This window comes from Coffea arabica, chromosome 8e (genome assembly GCF_036785885.1).
Source record: "Coffea arabica cultivar ET-39 chromosome 8e, Coffea Arabica ET-39 HiFi, whole genome shotgun sequence".
Classification (NCBI taxonomy): Eukaryota; Viridiplantae; Streptophyta; class Magnoliopsida; order Gentianales; family Rubiaceae; genus Coffea; species Coffea arabica.
In genome coordinates, this window is record NC_092324.1 from 51,745,113 (window position 1) to 51,765,401 (window position 20,289).

At 38.4% G+C, this 20,289-nt stretch overlaps 3 protein-coding genes across 6 annotated transcripts; all 3 read right to left on the bottom strand.

Annotated features, from left to right (window-relative positions):
- LOC113705021 (dirigent protein 6-like) lies at positions 1-693 on the bottom strand. Its single transcript, XM_027226884.2, has one exon. It carries the CDS (start codon positions 673-675, stop codon positions 124-126), a length of 552 nt encoding a protein of 183 aa, XP_027082685.2. The 5' UTR covers positions 676-693; the 3' UTR covers positions 1-123.
- Positions 694-3,497: 2,804 nt separating this feature from the next.
- LOC113703871 (cation/H(+) antiporter 18-like) lies at positions 3,498-7,777 on the bottom strand. Of its 2 annotated transcripts, none has more exons than XM_027225356.2 (4): positions 7,484-7,777; positions 6,675-6,812; positions 4,973-5,974; positions 3,498-4,890 (listed from the first exon to the last, which is right to left on the bottom strand). In XM_027225356.2, the coding sequence occupies exons 2-4, from the start codon at positions 6,777-6,779 to the stop codon at positions 3,727-3,729; spliced, it is 2,271 nt and encodes a 756-aa protein (XP_027081157.1). In that variant the 5' UTR covers positions 6,780-6,812; positions 7,484-7,777; the 3' UTR covers positions 3,498-3,726. The 2 variants fall into 2 exon arrangements, with proteins under 2 accessions (XP_027081157.1, XP_027081156.1); XM_027225355.2 differs by having other exon boundaries at positions 6,591-6,812; positions 7,484-7,775.
- A 2,016-nt stretch (positions 7,778-9,793) lies between these two features.
- LOC113703870 (cation/H(+) antiporter 18) lies at positions 9,794-19,133 on the bottom strand. Of its 3 annotated transcripts, none has more exons than XM_072061533.1 (5): positions 18,655-19,133; positions 14,166-14,631; positions 13,756-14,007; positions 11,336-12,337; positions 9,794-11,247 (listed from the first exon to the last, which is right to left on the bottom strand). In XM_072061533.1, exons 3-5 carry the CDS (start codon positions 13,948-13,950, stop codon positions 10,045-10,047), a joined length of 2,400 nt encoding a protein of 799 aa, XP_071917634.1. In that variant the 5' UTR covers positions 13,951-14,007; positions 14,166-14,631; positions 18,655-19,133; the 3' UTR covers positions 9,794-10,044. The 3 variants fall into 3 exon arrangements, with proteins under 3 accessions (XP_071917634.1, XP_071917632.1, XP_027081155.1); XM_072061531.1 differs by having other exon boundaries at positions 14,261-14,631; positions 18,655-19,132; XM_027225354.2 differs by lacking the exon at positions 14,166-14,631 and having other exon boundaries at positions 18,655-19,132.
- Positions 19,134-20,289: the final 1,156 nt, after the last annotated feature.

A 20,289-nucleotide genomic window follows, 5' to 3' on the forward strand; every position in this document is an offset into this window, starting at 1 on the left:
TTAATAATTAAACTGAGAATATATACTATTACCACGGAAATATTGTTGAGAACATATATGTATGGGATAGGATACAATAACAGTGCTGATCATTTCGTTCTTTTAGCGGGTGGATTTTGCTTGCTAGTAGCATTCGTACAACTTGATGTCCATTTGGAGGCGAAAATAAGCAGTACCTTGCTGAGTATCAGTACGAAATGTTGCAACGCCTCTAGCCATGAAGAAGTCGCCTGTTCCTCCAACCACCGAGAGATCCCTAGTCTCCTCCATCATCATGTCAGCCCCCATGATGTTAATAGTACCCTTATGCTCAGTTGAGTTAAATATCAAGGTATAAGCAAACCATGCATTATAAGTATCTTTCATGTCGTAAAAGTAGAACCCTTGAGCTCGCGCTATCGGGGGAGAAAGAAGAAGCCGGTCTTTTGTAATTGGATCGTCGAAAACCACGAGCATCCCAAAATTGGTGTTTCCTAGTTGAGTCGGATTTGCCGTGGCTGCAGAGGTAGCATTTGCGGTGTTTGTTCCGTTAAAGATGATGTCGTGGTAAAACACTGTCAAATGTTTGCATGGTTTTTCAGGTTTTATCTTCCTAGCGTGGCTAAGAATGAAACAAAATGCAACGAGAAAGAAGACGTTGCAAAAGGATTTCTTCATATTGGTTCTTTTCTTCATATTGGTTAATTATGCTTGATTTGTTCCATATTGTTGGGCAGTTTTATAGATGAAATCTCCTACACAAGACAAGATCCGTCCTTAATCGCGTTTTATGTGCTCAAGGTATATACCATTCGGTAAATTAATTCTTAATATAATGGACATCGACATATTCTTTCGTCTTTACTCTTTAGCATGTATTGTACTAAGAGAAGAGAAGAAGAGATGTACTACAAGAAGATAGGCATGGAAAGACAAGACAAGGAGATCGGGTGAAGTGTTTTTTATATTGAGAGTGCTGTATAAACTTGTCCTACTCGATGTTCATTGCTTGAGATAAATCAATTTTTAAACTATATATCATGAAAATGTGACGTTCAAATTTTGGATTTCTACAGCCAATTTCTTTTACAATGATAAATATTCTGGAAATCATTTTTAAAGTGAATATGTAGAAAGAGAATAACCAACCTTCACTTTAAAAAAAAAAAAATTTTTCTAGCAGAGAGGGGTGAATTTAAAAAGGTCAGGAGACAGAGAAATTAGAAGCCAAAACCTCTACGTTTTAGCCTTCGCTTAGGTTACCTATTGGCATGAAGTTGGGCTCAGTGGCTGGTTCTGGTTGGATTTAGAGGTACATGGAAATCTGAAATCTCAATTTGTACTGCGTTTGGCCTCAATAATTTTTGGATATATGTCTCAAAGTACATAAGGTGTTGCATAAATAAGTTAATAAGTTTTTCACGTAATCTTTCTCTTGCATATCTTGCTTCAAGTTTCCAAGTCAAAACCCACTCTCAGGTATTTTTAAAAATTTATCATATGATGAAAGACCGTAGAGAATGTATTCATGGAAAGACTGGAATACCAATTACACGAAAAAGAGAGGATGATTAGAGTAAGATTAATAACGAGCCCATTGTGTATAGTGAGGTCATCTAGATTGAAGATTATTTTGAGAAAATCTCTTCGAATAATAGTGTAACGTGTTTTGTAATGTGATATATATGTATAGAAGATAAAAAAAAAAGTTTAAAAAACATTCGAGAAAGTATAGAATTGAGAGAAAAAAAAAAAGGAAGTATCCAAGTTGGGTATCCCAATTATTGATTATTTTTGTTATGTACACCAGCCAACACAGCCTAGTTATATGTGCAGAGTGTCTTTTAGTTACTTACGCGGGACGTGTGGTGGACCTAATGCTGTTAAAAAAAAAAATGGTAGTAAATAATAATTAGCATGATTTAACATCAGTTGGTACTAGGCCTGTCAACGGGTCGGGTCTAGACCCGGATCCGGACCGGATCCGTGAAATTATTGCGAGTATGGGTAGGGATTTAATTCCGTTTCCCAGGTCCGGATCCGGATCCGTTTTGTCAAACAAAAAAACGGGTCGGATACGGAATATAGTATTCCGACCCGTATTAGACCCGGATCCGGATATAAATGAATTAATAATTTAAAAAATATATATTTATCAATATAATTTGATTAGGGTGATGTATTTTAATAAAGTTAATTTGATTTCTTTTCTTATTTGGTTTTTTCTTTGCATTAGTTAGAAATTAGTTTACAAATATATTTTTTTCTCATTTTTATTAGAAATTATAAATTTTGGTAAATTTGTTCGGGTAGACCCGGATCCGGATCCGGGACCCACCGGATCCGGATCCGGAACATAGAATAAAAGACCCGTCGGGTAAACGGGTCGGATCCGGATCCGGCAAAGTAATTCGGGTCTGGGTCCGGAATAATGAATTCCGGCCCGGACCCGGCCCGTTGACAGCCCTAGTTGGTACCCTGGAATCTTTTGTTCTATGTGACATGAATGACTGTAGGTGGTGGTCTTTCTAACACTAGTAAACACTCATGGATGATGAGGACAAGGATGCAGCTTAACTAGGTTGCTGGCAACTTTTTTGATTCCAGACAATCTAACTAAAACAGGCATTTTTTACATTAAAGAAACAATGAGGGCATTTCGTTAGTCTAGAGGTGAGGAAAAGCTAATTTGGTTGGTTCTAACCAAACAAGATTTCTTCTTCTTTTTTTTTCCCCGATAAAATAAGAAACTAATTTGTCTAGATATCACCCAACACGAAATGAAATGAAATACTCGTCAAAGTCAAGAGCGAAATTCCACAAAAAAAAAAATTCCAATTGGATGCTAGAAAAAAAAATCATGATAATTTGGAACAATAATAATGATTATTTGGTTGAACCTTCTGCACCTCGCTGTGCTGTCTGATGGTTATTGTGTAGGAGGAGGGGTGACATTTAGTACGACGTTTACTTTAGACTGAAAAGTCAAAGGATGGGCTGTGAAGTGATGTCATCCCTCAGGGGGAACATGGCTGCCTGCTCGTGCGGTCTGAAACGATGAAGCAAAGCAGCACCTTCCATTCAGGGATCGCTGGTCTCTTCATTATTATCTCATATCATGTCTGCCCCAAAAGATTTTGATAGGACCTTTATGCTGGGTTGAATTGAATGTCAAAGTGCAGGCAGATATAGTGAAACTCTTTGCAACTTGGGAAGAAAGTAGATGTAGGTCTGAGCTCTGATTTTAGGTGGCCACGGTTTTCTCTTTGAATTTGATGCTCATGGATATAGATCTTCCAGAGTGCAGGCAGAGGAGTGAAACTGGCTGCAGTTTCATATACAAGCTCGAAGTATGGCTATTATACCCCCAAAATATATAAGAGCTTGTTTTCCTGACTGGTTTTTGAAACTATTCTGACAAAAATGGCTCTGTTGGAGGCTTAGAGCTAGCTTTTATTTGTTGTTGCACCATGAAGCTGATAACAAGAAGAAAAGCTAGTAGCAAGTCTACAAAAAAATTTGGAATTGAAGCACTGAACTTTGTATATTGTACTCTAATTTATCCAAAAAATTGTAAAACCAAAAAAAAAAAAAAAATTAAGGTGGAGCAAAATCAATTCTATCTAACATCATATTCAGTTGATCCACAGGAAACTAGGGTAGGGGAAAGAGAGTCTCTACATATAAATCCCATGTGTGTTATCTTTTATCAGGGATGACAGGGAATAATACGGGCAGGCGATGAATTTATTCATCGGCGGGAGCCTTCTCGTTATACTGCTGGACCACCAAAACTGAAGCCGTTGTTGACAAATCTGGAGAGGTTAACAAGCTCCCTACTGGCCCAAGTTCTGGGTACTCAATCCTTTCGTTCAGCGCCAATGCAATTTCACCATCAGGCATTCGACCAACCAAAAACAAGTTGCAGCGGCTGTAGGCACGAATTGCTGCTATCACTTCATTTGAGCTCCCAACAGCTCTCTCTTCGTAATTGACAGAGTCGTCTTCTGATACTCTATCCTTAATATCAGCAAGAACCTCTTCATCTGCTGAGACAGCATTGCCACCAGGGTTGCTCTCTCCTTCTATTTGAACTCTCTCCCCGACAGTTTTTGGTTCCACTAAGAAACGGACAACTGTCAACTTGATTCCAGGGTGCTCAGCCATCCGAGTTCCATAAGCAAGTGCTTCATGATCATCATGCCCTCCCAAGAAAAGAACCACAATTTGATATGACACATTACTTGCTGATACATGTGCATTCCCACCTAGCCCACGATCAACCAATATCCCTACAGAGCATGAGGCATGCTCAAGAACCGTACTGTTAACCCCACGAAATTCAGCTCGCGTGGTCTCCAAGGAGCCATCTAGCCTTTGGTGCTTGTGAAATGGTAGGATTATGATTGCTGCCCTCTTTCTCTCAGCAGTTCCGCAGATGTCTTCATGCATATCAGACAACGAAGAGATTGATGTCATCGACCTCACTGAAACCTTGCTTAGTTGTTGAAATGCCTCAAAAGCCACAACAATATGGTTTCCCCCCGATGAATGGCCTTTGTTCCAAAAGGGAAGCCCATTCCTTCTAGCTTTTTGGACCATTTGTATAGCAGAAGACCTTTCTGATAGCTCCATCAGATGCATTGCATACACACACAGGCTTTCATGCTTGTCAGTACCACGTGACGCCTCAAAGAGATTTATCATTGATGGGATGTTTCTAGCACTGTGGAAGCAAGCAAGGAGTCGAAGCTGACTGTTGGCATTCTTTCTTTCAATTGTCCTGTGCTTGTAATCAATTTTTTTTGTTCTCTTTGCAGGCTTGTACACAGCCAGCACTACAGGAGTGGTTATAAATGTTGTGAAGAGAGCCATTAAAACCATGATGGCAAATGTTTGATCATTAAGAACCTGCCAAGTTATAACGCGTCAGTGCTCAACTAGATAATAATTTATGTATAAAGCTTTACATAGAATAGATACAGGATATTACCTTTCTGTCTTTACCAATGTTAAGGACAATGAGTTCCACGAGGCCTTTGCTGTTCATAAGAAAACCAAGAGCAACTGCTTCAGCCGTGGGCATTTTCCAAAGTTTAGCTACTGTGAAAGTGCCAACTATCTTTCCCAAACAGGCTGTACATATGACAAGAACCAAGAGACCCCAAGATTGAACACCTCTGATTGTTGCAACATTGGTCTTCAATCCACTTGAGACAAAGTACAGAGGGAGAAAAAGACCAGATACCAGATCCTCAACTTTCTCTACTAGAGCACCAGCAAATGGCCCTTCCTTTGGAACAAGAACTCCAAGTACAAAAGCTCCAAACATTGCATGAATGCCAATTGTATCAGTAACAAATGCAGCGGCCAACACAGCAGCTAATGTAGCACATATATACGTCTCACTGACAGGCTCACCTTCCTGGCAACGCCTAGACATCCATTTAAAAATTGGTGAGACAAAAAGACTTGCACAGATTACGAAACCACAACCACAAAGGAAAACCCATAATGGAACAATATGAGAAACGTTGTGACCAGATAAAGCAACAGCAAGAGCAAGCAATATCCATGCAGCCACATCATTGACTGCGGCGGCAGACATGGCCATTTTCCCAATATCAGTTGTTAAAAGCTTCAGCTCAGCCAAAATGCGGGCTAAAACTGGGAAGGCAGTTATAGAAAGTGCCACACCCATAAACACAAAAAATGCAGCTGCATTTGCATCTTCTGCAATGGTTGCTCGGAGGGCAAATGCTGAACCAATGCCTAACGCAAAAGGAACAGATATTCCAGCAATGGCAATGCTAAGGGCAGTTTTCCCTGTACGTTGCAGAGTTTTGAAGTTCAACTCCAACCCCGCAAGGAAAAGAAAGAACAGCAGACCAATGTTTGCCAGGGTGTCCAATACGGTAAGGCTCCTGGGTGGGAATACTGCCTTCAAATAGCTTTTGTTTCTTCCAAGAGCTGATGGCCCTAGCAAAATTCCTCCCTGATTAATAAACAACATTAGTTGCAGATCAAGATAACATTAGCATATCATCAACTGGCACCTTCTCTTGAGCCCTACTTCCCCTCCCCTTTATTTATGAAAATCAGTTTCGGTTTGCAGTATTGCCCTGGACATTTTAGTTTCAGATCGACTGCTGAATCACATGTGAAAAAGGATTCTTAATGAAATTCACAAAAACAACACTGGGAAATACATTAGCACTACTTAACACTGAACTAGTAAATGCTGTGCAACAACAGAAAGTTATTTTGCTGGTTGGATTGAGTAGACAATTTTAACTCTCACAAACAGGTATGAAGTGGTCGTGTTCTCTTCTAGCAATAAATGAGCCAACGGAGGGGGAAAAAAGAAAAAGAAACGGGAGCAATAGCTTTGATATACAGAGTAAGTTAACTGCTTTAGTTTTTGAAAAGAGACTCAACAACTGAATTACTTCATTCTGGAGAGAAAAAAGGGTTGGGCGGAACACAAAATCACGCAATTTAAATGTTATGTCGGTAATCATATTCCAATCGAGTGCATTATGAACAATCAATTGAAAAGAGTTGAGAAAACTTAGATCGCATCAAACATGACGAAAGGAAGTTCAACTTACCACAATTTCTGCAATCACACGAGGCTGTCGTAATGGTTTGAGAACAAAAGCAAGGCATCTAGTGACAACAAGAACTAGACATATCTGTAAAATAGCAAGGGGAAGAGCAAAATCCAATGGATTATCGTGCTGGAAAGCACCGTTGGACGTTGCCTTCATCGGACCTGGACAAGTAACATTTGGAGCCATTGTCTAGGGAGGCAGATTCCTCACTTCAGGGCCCTGAAGAAAGCACCCAAAAAGCAGAACTTTCATATTCAAGAAACTTACCTAGACATTGACTGGACCACAACACAGAGCTTTACTTCCAAGAATGAACGACCTTGAATTACAGCTCCTAAAAACACCATATCTTCCCTCTTAATTCGATTGTTCCTAGGGAGGGGGGGAAAACTCACCGGTTTGGGAAAACAAAGCACAATAAAAACTACAGTAACACCTAAAAATCCATTCGGAACAATGATTCAGCATGAAAGCATGCTGATAAATACACATACTTTGCCAAAGAAAGCGTAGCAGAGAATAAGGAAAAAGAACTAGTATGATGGCAGGTCGCGCTTTTTCACCTAGTCTAACAAATTCAGTCTACCATATACGTCCCAGTTCCCAACAACATAGGCAAGTACACGATCATCCGAGTCCTTTCATGCAAGGAAAAACCAGTGAGAGCATTTAAACATGCTAGACTGTGTATTGACTCAACCCAAAACGTTGACTGAGAAACGATTGATGAGCAATGGACCAATCCCAAAGATTTAATCTTTCTTCAGGAGACAGACGAAACACAAAATAATTCCATCCGAAAGGAAAAAAAACGTAAGAATATTTAGGAAAAATCATGGCAACAACTTACACAAAAATTCAGAGAATTGCATGAATGCCATTATCAGTACCTTGTATAAAGCTTTGGTGATGAAGGCAGGGTGAGGAATCACATGAATCTCAACTGGGGTCAGGGAAAACTGATGAGGCGGTGCTTTGTGATGAAAAGCAACGAAATCCTGATACAATATGTAGAGACTAGAGAGAGAGAGAGAGAGGTGCAACTAATGACCAATACTAATAAATAGGCAGACCGAAGAACGTGGAATTGTGGTAGCTGCATCTAAGTCTAACATATAGATGCATACATACATATATAAAGAAAACTTCCTATTGGAAGGATTACTAGTAGGAAAAGACTTCTAAGCAGAGTGAATGAATGAGGGAAATTTGCCGTCATTCCACAATGGCCCATTACTCCTCTCCTTTTCAGCTTTTGTTTAATCTTTTGGCTGGCGTTGACTTCTCCGATTTGTGGGTTTAGCATTCTTTTATTTTGCGTTTTATTTGTAGATATTTCTTCATACTAATCTCTGACTTTTTGGTACAAATAAACTCAATTTTTTTTTTTTTTGGTTCGACTAATAATGCACCTGATTCATCTGATAAGTTAGCCTTTTCTCGTTGGAGAAGAAGGGAATTAATTAGCACTAAACAAATTAGTATCAAAATACTAAAAAAAAAAAAAGAGTCAAGTAAAGAAGGTTCCACGAAGGTGCTGCAGCGCAGCCCTGACTACATTAACACGAAAGGTGCTTGATTGCATTATTGCAATGCTGGATCAACAAGTCACACACAACTCCGATGTTTTCTTCTTTTTTTTTTTGTCTTAATGCTCGTGGTCCAGACCGGATGTGGATTATTTTTTTTTATCAGACGTTTGAAGTTAGTTAATTAAACCTAATTTTAAATTTAACTCCAAAAATCGATAACTCTTAAGGTAAATTTGGGAACTTAACTACCTAATCCCCAAACCCCTTAGAATCGATGTGGATTATGATTGAACGTAACAATTACAAACAGTGGATGACCAGTTGGCCGAACCCAAAAGGTCCACATGTCTTTTATCGACAGAAACTAAATCCAGAAGCTGAAATCAAGAAAATGTCATGATTTTCATAAAGCCCAAAATTCTGCAGCCTGAAAAGAAAAGAAATCTCAGGCCTTGCTTGGATTGCTTGTTTTCGTCGGAAAATATTGTCGTTTTTCGTGATCACATTTCCCTATCACCTTTTTCCCTCACATATATTAAATCGCTACAGTAATTTTTCCATGAAAAATGACGGAAAATGCAATCTAAAAGATTATGGGTGTAGCAATTACTATGATTTATGACACGAGTGAAGTAATTACTATGGGTTTATCCAAAAATTGACATATCTCAACAAATTCCAAAGTAAAGCCCCGAAAGTAATAGCCTAACAAGCCAAGGTATCAAGTGGAGGACGACATTGCATGGCCTAAATTTCGCAATGGATCTTCTGTCCCACACTCTGTGCCATTCTCTGTCCCATTTTTTATTATATTGCTATTTCTCCTTCATAAACATCATGTTTTAGTTCTTTTTTGTTTCCTTATGATCCAATAACTATTAATTCAGTAATACACAAAATTTAACAAACTCAAAAAATCAAAATGCATAAAAAATGAGATCTCATTTTTTATGCATTTTCTGTTGTATTTTTTAATTTTCTATTACATATTGCTTTTTTTGAAGTTGTTGTATTTATTTTTTACTGAATTAATAGTTATTGAATCATAAGTAAACAAAAAAGAACTAAAACATGATGTTTACGAAGGAGAAATAGCAATATAATAAAAAGTGGGACAGAGAATGGCACAGAATGTATGACAGAAGATCCGTTGTGCCTAAATTTGCTGCGGCCATTCAATTTTTCCATGTAGAAGCTAGGTCCAGCTGTAGCTATCCAGGCCAAGGTCACCTACGAATTGGTGCTCGGAATTAGCTCTGTCACTTTGTGGTGGGTAGTCAACATATGAGATTTAGTCGTTCAAATATCACCCAGAAAAAGACTAAACGGTTTGCATCTTCCAATTATCTGGTTCCATGTTGTTCCTTTATTCTTTTTCACCAACTTAATCCTACCTACCCGTGGGTCACCTAGTAATTTAATTGGTGCTCGGAATTAGCTCTATCACTTTGTGGTGGGTAGTCAACATATGAGCTTTAGTCGTTCAAATATCACACAGAAAAAGACTAAAACGGTTTGCATCTTCCAATTATCTGGTTCCATGTTCTTCTTTTATTCTTTTTCACCAACTTAATCCTACCTACCCGTGGGTCACCATGCTTCTGGTTATGAAAATGACACAATGATACGAGAGTTTTCCCCTCCTTGCTTTCCAAAGGAGAGTTGAAATATCCTTAAAACTGAGGTGATAATTCCTCAAGTCTTATGTATTATTATACTGTCCCGAGCTACACAACAGCATGGAGAATGTAAAGTGTATAAGGAAAAAAAAAACCACGTTGCGTTGCATCCATTCAGATCAAGCTTTACAATTACTACATTTCCATGGGAAAAACAGGAGGAGAAAATGGATATATGCTTTGTACCGTGCGATTTTGCTTCCTTCACAAGTAATATTACAAGCCAAGCGCTCAAACCAATCAGTTGGACTCTTCGCCTGATCCCTCTGCCTCCAGGGAGGCCAATGAGTCCTCAGATAACTCTCTGCAGTACTGCTGCACCACCAAAACTGATGCTCTTGTAGAAAACTCGGGGGCAACCAAGAAGTTTCCTACCGGCCCGAGTTCAGGGCTGTCAGTAGTATTGTTCAGAGCCGCAACAAGTTGACCCTCGGGCATTCTTCCAACCAGAAACAGGTTGCACCGACTATAAGCACGAACCGCTTCAACTGTCTCTGCAGCAGCTGTTACCATCTTTTCTTCAAATGTTACTGACCTGACCTCTTTGACATTTTCTTTAAATTCAGAAAGGAACTCTTCATCGTCAGACCTTGCTTCAGGACCAGAGCTCTTATTCACATCTAAATTGACGGATTTTCCAGCAACCTTGGGATCCACGGTGAAACGAACCACAACTAAGTTGATACCAGGGTGCTCAGCCATCCGCGCACCATAAGCAACTGCTTCGCGATCATCATGACCACCAAAGAACAAGGCTGTTATGGTATAGTCAACGTTGCTTGCAGACACATGAGATGTTCCGCCAAGTCCACGGTCGACAAGTATACCAACCGAGCATGGTGCCGCCCGAAGAACCCTCCGGTTAACATGCCTAAAGTCTGCTCTGGTGGCTTCCAGATGCCCATCAATCCTCTGATGCTTATGAAATGGGAGAATGATCATACTCACCCCCTTTTTCTCAGCACCAGCAAGAATGTCCTCATGCATTGTGGCTATTGGTGAGATTGCAGTTGTAGGTCGGATGGACACCTTGCTAAGATGCCGAAAAGCCTCGAAAGCAACAACAACTTGATTTGAATCAGAATCCTGCACCTTGCTCCAGAAGGGCAGCCCATTCTTTCTTGCCTTGTGGACCATGAGAATAGCAGACGACCTTTCAGAAAGCTCCATGAGGTGCATTGCATAGACACGAAGTCCTCCTTTCTTCTCAGTGCCACGTGAAGCCTCAATGAGATTGATGAGAGATGGAATGTTCCTAGAGCTGTGGAAGCAGGTCAACAGACGAAGCTGAGTACTTGCTTCTTTCCTTTGGATAGTGCGATGTTTATACTCAGATCTAGCCATTTTAGCCGGCTTATACACTGCCATGACGATAGGCGTTGTTATAAATGTTGTGAAGAGAGCCATCAAAACCATGACAGCGAATGTTTCATCATTAAGAACCTGTTAAGTTGATTAATTAGCACGATAAAAATAGCAAGGGGAAGGTTTTATCAAGGTAACAACAGGAAAAGAGTGTAGAGGAAATTACCCCCCTGTCTTTCCCAATGTTGAGGACAATGAGCTCAACTAAACCTTTGGTATTCATCAGAAAACCCAAAGCTACAGCCTGCTGAAAAGGCATCTTGGACAACAGAGAGACAAAGATGGTCCCAACAATCTTCCCAAAACAGGCTGTGAAAATTACTAAAGCAAGAAGACCCCATGCCTGAGCCCCATGAATGGTGGCAACATTGGTCTTCAGTCCACTCGAGACAAAGTACAAGGGAAGGAAAATACCAGAAACTAGATCCTCAACTTTTTCAACTAGAGCACCTGCAAAAGCGCCCTCCTTTGGGACAAGAACTCCAATCACAAATGCCCCAAACAGGGCATGAATTCCAATAGTATCAGTGACAAATCCAGCAGCAAGAACAACTGCTAGTGTAGCACATACATACATCTCATCTACTGGCTCCCCCTCAGGGCACCTTCTTGCCATCCATCGAAATATGGGAGGCGCTACAAAAATACAACAGAGCACAAAACCACTACCACACAACAAAACCCACAATGAAACAAGGGGAGAACGACCTACACCTGACAGGGCAACAGCAAGAGCAAGTAGAATCCATGCAGCCACATCATTGACTGCTGCAGCAGACATGGCCATGCGACCAACATCGGTCGTTAAAAGCTTCAGTTCAGCCAGGATACGGGCCAGGACAGGGAAGGCAGTGATAGAAAGGGCAACTCCCATAAACACCAAAAATGGGCCTTCATTCACACCTTTTGAAATAGTCGCACGAAGAGCAAATGATGTCCCAATTCCTAATGCAAAGGGAAGAGTAATTCCTGCGAGGGCAATGGCCAAGGCCTTCTTTCCAGTCCGACGAAGGGACTTCGGATCAAGTTCGAGGCCGACAAGAAACAAAAAGAAAAGGAGTCCTAGGTTGGCAATTGTATCCAACACTGTCAGACTCCGGGGCGGAAACACCGTATGGAGAAATTTTTGGTTGCGGCCTAAGGCGGACGGACCCAGTATGACTCCTCCCTGCAAATAAAGTATTATCCATCAAATTCTTTCAACTTACTTGTTACAGTTACGTTTCTTTATGATAATCACATCATCTATTAGTCTTGGGAGCAGTAAACCATCCATAATCACTTGGCACAGCTCTCTCGCATTTGGGAGGCCCTAGAGGACCACATCATGAAAAATAGAAAAATGTTTACAAAATGTCACTTTGAAAGATTACTTTCACTCCATCCAGAAAATCTGAATTGGTGGAAAAAGGTGGGGATTCCAGACAACATGATCTACTTATGATTGACACATGAATGTGCTATTTTTTTTATTTTTTTTTGGCAAGAGGATCAACAGTGGGACTCTATCTAACCACTGTCAAGTGTAGCGCATTCCACATTGAGAGCTATTGATACCACTGCTTGGATCAAATCCAGCAATAGAAAAACTCAATCGTCAGAAAATTCAAGAAGAAAGATAGCCATAGCTAGCGTATGGCATTGGTGCCTCAACAAAATGTGTACGACAAGTACAAATGCAAGCTACCAAAATCTTTGCATACATTTTCCCAACTTAGAAATCAGCTTTTTCATCATGAAGATTTTTCCCTTGTAAATTCAGTTGGAGTACCAATTTCTACCTTATTAGTATCCCGTTCTCCAATTTCTACCTTTCAACAAGAAGATGGTTTCTCTGAAAGTGTTCAGTAATTTAAGACATATCCTCAGGAGGAAGACTTTCATTTGCTTTAACATATGGATTTGGGGACTATAAGACTTCTAGAAGACAACCATCAGGAAAAATATTAAGTTTTAAACTCACTTTACACCCTTTACTGTACCAAAATTCTTATTTGGTGCCTAAACTTCAAAATGAGACACTTCTTAAACGGTAAATTTTTGTCCCATTCAATTGAGATCATTGAGGAAGTCGAACAGATTTTAGACCGACTATAATAAAAATAATTTTATATTTTAAGGCCTAAAGTGAAATAAATTATATACTTTAGGGATTAAAGTGAAACAATTTTTATTGTTCAGAAATTAAAGTGTCCTGTTTTAAAATTTAGGGATTAAAGTGAGAGTCTGGGTATAATTAAAGGGTGCAAAGTGAAATTAACCTAAGTATTAATCGTACGACCAAAGGGAAAGCATTAGTCTCTACAGCATTGTAGTAAAAAATATTTAACATTAAAAGCGAAGATATCAACTTGAAACTCCTTCAAAAAAAAAAAGAAAAAAAGAAAAAGATATCAACTCGAAACGAAGAAAAAAGAAGATAACTCCCTATAGGTCAGAAGAAGACATTTATAATAATGTTTCAGACTTCAGCTACCGCAAGCAAAAGCCTAACAAGTTCAGCAGGCAACAGTAAAATCTGCAAAAAAAGGTATAGAAACCTACGTAATGGGAAAACAATCGGGTTCAAGAGCTATAAGAACTTACAATAATCTCAGCTACAACCCGCGGCTGTCTTAAAGGCCTCAGAAGGTATGCAAGAATCCTTGTCAGGACAATGACTAGGCATATCTGTAAGATTACCAGAGGAAGTGCATAATCAAGGGGTGTCTCCCCTTGGAAGACTCCATTTGAGGTAGCCTTCATTGGCGCCGGGCATTTTACCGTAGCATTTGAAGCCATTGCGCACCAGAAGAGCCCCAGATAGAGCAGCAGAATCTACGGATTCTTTTATCAAGCCTGCATATATATTATGCAATGGCTTCATCCAGTCAGATAAACATTAACAATATATCATACACTAGAGTGTAACCAAATCACGTGAAGAGTTGCTACCACACTGTCAGAACTGCATTTGAATGACATTTCCAGAAGCAGTAAAAAATTAAGGGAATCACCGAATGTCATAGAGGAGAAAAGAACAGATTTTGATGCTCTACAAAGAACAGAAAACGCCACCTAACTCCCTGAGGAAAAAGGTGCAATATCATACCCCTAAAGTAAAATGTTCCCAAAGAAACTTCCTAGGCAATCAGCAGTTCCTCGCAGCCATTGTTTCTCCTAATCACATCCGGCATATAAACCAGGCCAAGATTTTAGAGAAATGGGGGTTTCAGATAATAAATAGCCTGTTCCTTCAATTTCCTGAAACAAGCTCACTGAATTATCAGCCATAAGTCGCCAAAAAATCAGCACTTCACAAAACAGCACCTGGCTAAATCCCTTTCAACCAGAAGGATCATTTGCTTCTTTTTTTTTTCCCCCCCTTTTTCGGTCGGAAAAAGAGATGAATATTCCAGAACCGCACCTTTCCTTCAAGCCTTTACCCACACGGCGACATATGTAAAGCGTTGACAGGCCCGCCTAAATTTAGCCAGTATTAATTACAGTGACCAATAAAGGTCGGCACTTTTCTAGTAGCATCCCATTTCAAAGTTTAACCAAAAAATGGAAATCCCATCTCATTTCAAAAATCAAAATACGGAAATGGTAGGGTGTTTGGACATAGTAGTGTATTATTTAAAACAATTAGTATCCCATTTTTTGTGATGTAATATAAAAATATAATTAAAAAATATAATTATAATACAAATAAAATATTACATAAAATAATTCAGCAATTCAAACACACTCACTCAATGATACTTCGTTATTAATTATTAGTGGCCCATTCTGATTATTATTCTCATTAACTGTCATTTAAAGATTCTCAAGCCCTTTTCTTTCATAAAAAAATTTACACATTTATCAATCAACTTCTAATTTTATTTTATATACATCAAAGCATCAAATCTATATATAATTACAGTGTATAGTAATGATTAATCTTTTTTTAAATCGTCACCGTACATTAACAGTATATAGTCTAACCGGAAAGCTCGTCGAAAAAGACAAAATCAAGAGGTTGGCCCCAAAAGAGTTGCACCCCGACATGTGACGTGAGGAAAAGCGGAACTTATGCCTGACAACCCACACGGACAACTAAATTGAACCCCGCCCCCCCCCCTCTCGGCCTGGACGGTTGTCAGGCAGTTCACGGCTTGGATGAAGCCTCAAAAATTTGTGCGGTTCAGATCACGTCTTGTAACTCGATTTTCACGCCGTGTGGAACCCACAAAAATGTTGTTTTATTTTACTCGCTGTTGTTCAATTGTTACACCTTGTACAGATGATGTTACACCATGTACAAATGGTGTTACACCTTCCGGACAGAACAACCGCTCCAGCCCCGCGTCCCTCTCCCACGGGGGCCTAGTATACTAGGTATCAGATCGAGACATGTTCATTTTCATTCGAGGATAATAAATTAAAAAAAAAAAGGGGAAGAAGGAAGAAAGGGATTGGTGTAAGTAAGTAAGCTGATTATTTTATGTCCAACACAAAAACAAAAAATCAAAAAAAGAAAACATATTTAGAAGTTTATTACTAAAACCTTTAATAACTGCTGATTATTTATTTTTCTTCTAATTTGCATGGTGTGGCTTTCTCACCACTCACCAATAGAAGTTACTATTTACATGGTGTGACCTTCTTGTGAATGGCCCTTAATCTTATGCCCTTCAAAATGGCAGCTATTACATAGATGCTCCCTGTTTTCCTGTCTAGCTTAAAACTGCAACGACGACTCATCTTTCCATTACAGGTGGTCAGTTCCTAACGACTCCGACCTTCGTCTAGTCTACCAAGGTAAGGTTTCCACTTTTTTTTTTTTTTTTTTGGTTTATTCAGGTTGAATTTGACTGTAAAAAACGAAGACAATATAATAATTAATATACTATAGCACAAGAAATATACTATTCAACGGAGAATAAGCCACAGAAGCAATCAGCCATAAACACACGCTTCATTTCAGTTTTCACACCCTATGCGCAGGGAATCCAACCAGTGCTACACGTGTGTTTGGATTGTAAATTATTTAAAATATTTTTACTGTAACATTTTTTGTGATATGATGTATGTGAGATAAAAAAGTAATTGAGAAGATAAAAAGGTGTATTGGGAATTGTAATAGTGATGTAAGCAAATATATTTGGGCAAATAATCTCCTGTCCAAACACATTTATTAAAACTGTCATTTAAACAATCTTTTCAAGTACTATCCAAATTGAAGACTAGAATTATTATTTTTTTCAACATAGAAAGTATTCCAATTTTGCCATACTGATTTTGCTGTGTCTGTGCGCCCCGCCCCCAAGAATACACAAGAGGTAGAGAGGTGACTCGAACACGTGATCTCGGGACCTAATTAACCTACCCCAAAATCATCGGGCCAACCCCAAGGGCAAAAGACTAGAATTATTTATTTATACCAAATTCAACAATAAGCTCCACGAGTACACAAAAATCAGTCCGTGTCGGAAATTAACAAACCAAGTACATTGAATTTTTTGATAAACAATTATCTGCAAACTTTTTTTTTTGTGTTATTTTCTGAACACGAATCCAACTACCTTTTTATCTAATATTATATCATGTAATTAAAAAGTACTAACGTAAATAATACAATTTTTTTTCAACTAATGTTCAATTTGGACTATCAAGTTTGTTCGAAATCCCTCGTATCTGCAAGTATTTTACAATATAGATGAGATATTCAAGTCGATCCCACAAGGAACAAAATAACAATTACTAAAGTTTCAAATTTGCCTTATTATCTAAACTATTAAAAGGATTAGTGAAAAGGAATTTGGACAAACAAATAAAAGTAGTTCAGCAAAGCCAGATTATAACTTACTAAAAATGATAAACTTGAGATGAAATATTCAAAGTACGGCTGCAAATTATCCCTTGAAATTTCCATTCAAAAAGAACTCGTATTGTTCAAGAAAAACTGCAACACACGGTTTAGCCATCACCAAACTTCATATTTTTAAGTTTTAGAGTCTTCTGTTACATGCTTTCAATGTAACATATTTTTATAGTGAAAAAGCGAATATATCCACAAGGTTAGTCTTAGTATAGGATATTAAAAATCCTCGAGAAAGAAATTCTAATGCGTGAATAATTCATGAATCATTTTTCAGTAACGTCATTCATGAGCCGATATGGGACTTAGTGCGTTGTAGCAAAATTTAAGGAGAGTCACATTGACAGAGAAACTAGTGATGTCCTTAAAAGGTAAAAGGGTCCCACCAACGAAAAGAATCGTTACCTTATTTGGATTCTAATTTTTTTAAAAAAATATTTACATATTCATCAATCATTTTTAATATTATATATATTAAATCATCAAATCAAATCGTTACAGCATTATAATATAGATTAATTTTTAACGACATATACAGTCTAACCGGAAAGCTCGTCGAAAATTACAAATCAAGAGGCTCTGGCCCCCAAAGAGTTGCAACCCGACATGTGACGTGAGGAAAAGCGTAACTTCTGCTTGACAGACAACCCACACGGTCAAATAAACTAAGCCGCCACCAGCCCCCCGCCCCGGGGGGCGGGGGACGTGGCCTGGTATCCTAGGTTTCACATCGTGACATGTTCATTCAAGAATTAAAACAAAAAAAAAAAGCAGCAAAAATTCGTCATCTAGCCTCGTACTAGGGCTATCTGTCCACACCTGAAAACTTTATTAACTTTTTAGTTAATCTGGATTTCGAGCAAACAAATAGTGCCGCAACTTTACAACTGTTACAAAATCTGTACTTTACATATTAATCTCAAGGGGAAGAAGGACGAAAGGGATTGGTGCAAGTAAGCTGGTTGTTTTATGTCCATCACTGCCACCACCTTCCCCACAAAAATTCATAAAAGGAAAACATATTTAGAAGTTTATTACTAAAACCTTTCATAAAATGCACTGATTCTAATTTGCATGGTGTGGCTTTCTCACTACTCGCTAGTAGACCCTCTTGTAAATGGCGCTTCATCTTGATCTTATGCCCTTTTTAGATTCGTCCAAAATTGCAACTAGTATGTGTTCCCTGTTTTCCCCTCTATAGCTTAAAACTGCAACGACGACTCATCTTTCCATTATCTGTTGTCAGTTTTCTAACGACTCTGACGTTCGTGTAGTCTACCAAGGTTTCCACTTTTCTTTTTCTTTTTTTTTTTGCTTTGTTTATTCAGGTTAAATTTAACAGTTAAAACCAAAGACAAGATAATAATTAATATACTGTAGCACAAGAAAGAAAATTCAATGGAGAATAAGCCACAGAAGCAATCAGCCAGCCCATAAACACACGCTTCATTTCATCCCTCACCGTTTTCAGTTTTCACACCTTAATGCGTTTACCCCAGAAAAAAAAAGAACACGAACATCATCATTTACGCAACATAATAAACACTTATGAGACACCCTTTTCTCAAATGCAGAAGGAATTCATCAGCAAAGAAACAGAGATGCAAACCCATATATAAGTACAGAGACAGAGGGGGAACCTGAATCTGGAGAATCTGGAGAAGTTCTAATGATAAGAGGGTATATCCATTACACCCTCAACGTTCTCGATTTTTTTTTTCCTTTTTGGGTTCTTTTTCTGTGGAAGAGCTTAATATGATTAATGGTCTGGATTTGTTGTTTAGGTGGTGGGTTCTCGGGTTCTGGGAGGGGATGAATATTGAAGGAAATGATTGGTAGAGACAAAAGATGTCCGCTCCAAAGATGAAGGAATGGACGACAAAGTTGGAAAACCGGTAGAGAGAAAGAACGAGACACGCAGATATATATAGAGAGAGAGAGAGAGAGAGAGAGAGAGAGAGAGAGAGGCTTTGACGGAACAAACTGGTTGGGCCGTAATAAAATAGTTTATTAACTAGAGTTGTTACGATGGATTGAAGGTAGTTTTTCGTTCTTCTTAAAAAAAAAGGGCCTTTGTCTTGGCTCTGGCGGGTTGACAGGGATGGCCATCCCGTGTTATCGAACTGCCAAAGCTTTTGATCTGCCCATGATTCCATGGGATTCGATGCAAATTGGCAACTTTGGAGCAAGTATTTAAGTAAATAATAATTGTTATTGCTTTTTCTTTTTTTGGTAATTATTACTATTATGTAACATTAAAATACACGTACCCTGTATACCTTTTCTGGGATTCAGATGAGAAGGGATGAATTTACCTTATTTATGGTTTGAATACTTGGGATTCTCTTGAATGAGGAGCCATTCTTTTGTTGTGAAGTGTACCGGATGTACAATAATTGGATCCTGTAATAATAGGACAATAATTATGTATTAGGGTTGAGGTAAGCGTTGTGTGTTTTGTTCTTTGGTAAAACTCCTGTAGTAATTTAATTCCATTTTCAACTAATATGATACTAATATATATATATATATATATAAAGGCAGAGAGACGGCAGTTGATGTAAGCATTTTTTTTTTATCATGTTTTGAACTTTCAATTTTATCCTTATATAAACTAATTTTTACCTTAATTACTTAATCTTATTTTGCTAATATAACTACTCATAACCACCCTAAATAAATATCGTATACCAAATTATTGTAATTTTATGAATCAATATTTTTAAATAAAGTGTATTTATGTGAAGAATAAAATTTATATAACATTAATCTATTTTAATTATTTTCAAATTGCACAACACATTGTGTGTGCCCTTAATACTGGTGTCATTAAAATTTTATTACTGTCAAAACATGAGAAGTAAACAAAGGAGGGTTTTTTTTTTTTTTTTTTTTAGAATGCATTATAGACTTTATAGCGGTAGATACACAATTTCTATCCCATCCCACCGCCCATTTTTGTAGACTACTACCAAAAATGGGTGGTGGGGTGGGATATAATATAACACCATGACTTTTCCAAGGCATGAAGATTCAGAGCAGGGCTTTTCCTCATTGGAGTGAGTGAGTCCACAAGATTGGCATGTCCCGCCATCTGTACGCATGCCCTATTATCCTCATATGATATTGACCAGAGCATTAGGCGGCACTGCCATACGCAACGCACGATGGTGATGTATGCATGCCCTCATGTTTGACATTCGTTACAATTATTAAAATCTTCAATTATTATATCCCCGCCATATGGTAGTGTTACATTCATGTAAGCTATCGGG